We start from the raw sequence: 4,003 nt of genomic DNA, 5'->3' as shown, positions 1-4,003 counted from the left end.
ACACCTTCACTTAGACAGTAGACAAAATGGATGATGTACGAACACACAGATGTGTGAAATGGAGTACACTGAAGTAGATATGAGTCCATGATTTAGAGAACACCTCAGCTTCTGAGGGGCCTCAGGTTCAGATAATAAAGATAGGACATATATGACACCCAAAAGCTTAGGAAATGTCTGGTGTAGAAATGTGTAATGCTCACTAAGGTAGAAATAGCATCAAATTCTTTCCTTAGTAGAAGCTGGGGGTGGTTAGGGGAGCTTATATGAACTGTCCTGGAGGGAGGCATTGGGAAAGAGCATTTACCAGAGCAGAAAAACAATCATTTATCAGGAGTGTGCAGGGCACCAATGCAAAGACCAGGGGATGGTCTATACTTTGCAGATCATGATTTTTTATTGCATCAATTTTGTTTTTGCATAGTATTTTTAAAGTAAAATTTAAGCCACCTAGCTACCTAGGCAGCTTTCTGGATTTTCTTTCCTTCCTTGCTTCCTTGCTTTTATTCTTTCCTTAAATTTCTATTTTTTTCTTTTTTCTACTTCCCTACATATGTACATTTCTATCTGTCTACTTCTACCTAGCCAACTACCTACCTACCTATGATTGGTGTTATCACGTATCAATTTCTGGGTAATACTGATTATGATTATTCTTTGGAATAGGACAGGGAAACAGTGAAAACTCTGGGAATCTGGCATCATAATATCTACTAACAAAGCAGCAGTCTTCTATATTTTTATTGTAAAACTGTTTAATTTTTTTCTGAGTGACTAAATTATATAAAAAGCTGTCATGAAAACCATAGCATGGGCCTGGGAGGGTGGCTCCGTGGTAGAGTGCTTGCCTTGTATGCATGAGGTCCTGGGTTCAATTCCCCAGCAACAAATGTGGTGCTGTGGCTCAAGTGGTAGAGTGCTTGCCTTGAGCTGAAGAGCTGAGGGACAGTTCCCAGGCCCAGAGTTCAGGCCCCACAACCAACCGGGGAAAAAGAAGAAAAAAAGAAAAAAAAACATAGCATGGATTATGTCAAAATTAAAATGCACTTTAAAAAAAAGAGCAGTGGAGAACAATAGAGTCAATCTGCCTTAGGTTTCCAAGGAAAAATATTTTCTTCTTTTTGTATAAATGCATAGATTTTCATTTTCTTTTCTTTCCTTAATTTTTTTACAGGCACTAAAGTTTATTTAACATTTAAAAATGTTTCACTTCACTAATATGACAGACATCCTTGTACAAGCAGTTAAAATCGAGGTTTAGGGCAGGAGAGATCTTAACCTATTTCAGAGGTGGAGTTAGGGAGTTGAGCCAGGCCTTCAGGATGGGTCAGGCTCCTCCACTAGGTGGAGAGAGGAAGCTTCAGACTCATTGCCATCAGGAGTCAGGTTTAATGCTCACAAAGAACAAAGAGCTAGATACATTGGGAACTGGTATCGGATGAGTCAATGGGGAGGTCAGTGGTTGTTTCTTCAGTAAGAAAAAAGAAGTTGTCTGGAGTGGGGCAGGGGGATGGAGACTAAGGGCCACCGTTCCACAAAGGTCCCCTTCTTTTCCAGTAACACTGTCCCTTCATTTTCTTTTAATATATATTTTATTGTAAAGCTATTGTACAGAGGAGTTACAGTTACATGAGTAAGGTAATGAGTCCATTTTCTATTGATCATTGTCACACCCTCCTTTAAAAACATTTTCTGAAGACAAATTTGTTCTGTGCAGGTCTCTAGAGACTCCACCCCTGGTGACTTTAGTTCTGGGCTTTGACAGGCCTTTCAGCCAGCCTGCATCTGGGCCAGGCCTGCAGCTCTGCCCACTGCTTGAGGATTTGCATGTGCCTAGAGCACAGTCTACTGCGCCAAGAATTTCTTTATAGTCTGCTCACACTCTGTGCAGGAGTCAGTTGCAGTCAGCATACAGCATGGACATGAAGGCCCCTGCTCAGCTCCTGGGGCTCCTGCTGCTCTGGCTCCCAGGTAAGCAAGGAGATGCTAGGAATTTACTCAGCCCAGTGTTAACAGTGTTGCCTCATTCTTCATGAACGGTCTCAGAGCAAAATTAATTGTGTTGATATTTGTCTTTTGTTTCCAATATCAGGTTCCAGATGTGACATCCTAATGACTCAGTCTCCATCCTACTTGTCCGCGTCAGTAGGAGACAGAGTCTCCATCACTTGCAGAGCCAGTCAGGGCATTGGTACTAATTTACATTGGTATCAGCAGAAACCAAGGAAAGGTCCTAAACTTTTGATTTATTGGGCAAACAGCTTGCAAACCGGGGTCCCATCCAGATTCAGTGGCAGTGTATCTGGGGAAGAGTACACTCTCACCATCAGCAGCCTTTAGCCTGAAGACTTTGCAACTTATTACTGTCAACAAGGTAGTAGGTACCCTCCCACAGTGATACAAGCGATAACATAAACCTCCAGCGGAAGCAGAAGTGAAAGGCTGGGCTGCCCCAGCTGCTCCTCCTGGGGCCTCTGCCTGCAGATAGTGCTTCTCAGCTAGAACAAGGCTCTGAAATTCAGTGGGGGTTTGGTCCAGGTGGTCAGTGACAATCCTCTCAATTTATTCTTTCTTCCTTCTCAGCCTCAGGGGCACCAACCAGACAAGGTTTCTGTTGTCTTATAAATAACACAAGTCTGTATTTCAGAGCATCTGTGATTTGGTATTCAGGTGGATATGATTTCCACTTGGTCACAAGAGAGACGTTTGCCTTCTCTTTCCTCCTCTTAAACTGCTGCAAGCACTTCCTGACTTGCATAGTGTTTTCCCTTCTAAGTCTGAGATGAAGGCTCAGCTTGACTTTGTCTTAACATATTAGCACTCCTCAGTTCACTCTTTAAAATGAGGTATTGCTGAGTACTGGTGCCTCATACTGGGTACTGGTGGCTCAATCCTAACTACTTATGAAGCTGAGATCTAAGCATCTCAGTTCAAAGCCAGCTTGGGCAGGAAAGTCTTTGAGACACTTATTTCCAGTTAACTACCAGAAAACCAGAAGTGGAGCTGGGGCTCAATGTGGTAGAGTGCTAACCTTGAGCAAAATAGCTCAGGGTTCAAGGACTATGATGGACAAAGAAGGTATTTTAGTAAAATCCTGAGGCTGGTAATTCCCTAGATCAGGGGCAAGAACAGAGGGGAAGGAAATCTATAATATGCTGAAAAATGAATGGTACTAGACATCATGTTGAGTGATATAGGTAGGGATCCCAAAGCAAATTGTCCAAAGACCCACCTAAATTATGATGATGATGATGGTGATGATGATGCTATAATAATAATAATTAAGTAGTAGTGACAATAAAACTCAGTAATACATACACAAATACACTTTTGAATAATGGAGTCTATTACCTACCATCAGAAAAATGGTATGTGTTAAACAGGAAAAGACAATGGAAATATAAAGTGTTTAGTGAAAAATTTCAAAGTACACTGCATTCAGGTAGAGAATTATCAAGAAATCACTGCATGTTATTAATATACATAAATTACAATTAAGCAAGTGGTAAAATAAATAAAATAGCATAATTTCACATAGGAAAATACTGGGACTTTCTTGCAGAACTCTTTGAGGTAATCATTTAATATAATATAGCCAAGCCAAAACTCCAAATGAAAAGCTTACCTGTTGATTTGTCACAAAGTTGCCACTAGTTGACAAACAATACCCACAGGGAGAAATATCCAAATCTTGACCTTCTAAACCCTGGGAAAGCATGGGAAATACTGGATCTTTATCAATAACAGCTAGAAACTGGGGAGCTCTATTCTAGGCTTTCATGGTACATAGGCAGCTGGGACCATGCTTTTAGAGGGGTCATGTCCCCCATGTGAAAGTTTCTATTTCCTATTTTACTTCGAAAGTGTAATCACACTTGACTAAGATGACACTTTCACCAGGATTCTTTTTTTAAATTTTACTTTATTTTATTTTATTTTTTTATTGTGAGAATACCATACAGAGGAGTTAGAATTACATGGGCAAGAAACGAGTACATTTCTT

At 40.6% G+C, this 4,003-nt stretch overlaps 1 gene segment (V, D, J or C); it reads left to right on the top strand.

Moving 5' to 3' along the window:
* Positions 1 to 1,731: 1,731 nt before the first annotated feature.
* On the top strand, positions 1,732 to 2,394 carry LOC122116679. The segment is given in 2 exon segments: positions 1,732 to 1,971; positions 2,093 to 2,394. Coding segments are annotated over 2 exon segments (303 nt in total).
* Positions 2,395 to 4,003: the final 1,609 nt, after the last annotated feature.

Source organism: Dipodomys spectabilis, unplaced genomic scaffold, assembly GCF_019054845.1.
Source record: "Dipodomys spectabilis isolate Male_0828 unplaced genomic scaffold, ASM1905484v1 ptg000137l, whole genome shotgun sequence".
Classification (NCBI taxonomy): domain Eukaryota; kingdom Metazoa; phylum Chordata; class Mammalia; order Rodentia; family Heteromyidae; genus Dipodomys; species Dipodomys spectabilis.
This window is presented reverse-complemented; position numbering and strand designations above follow the sequence as displayed.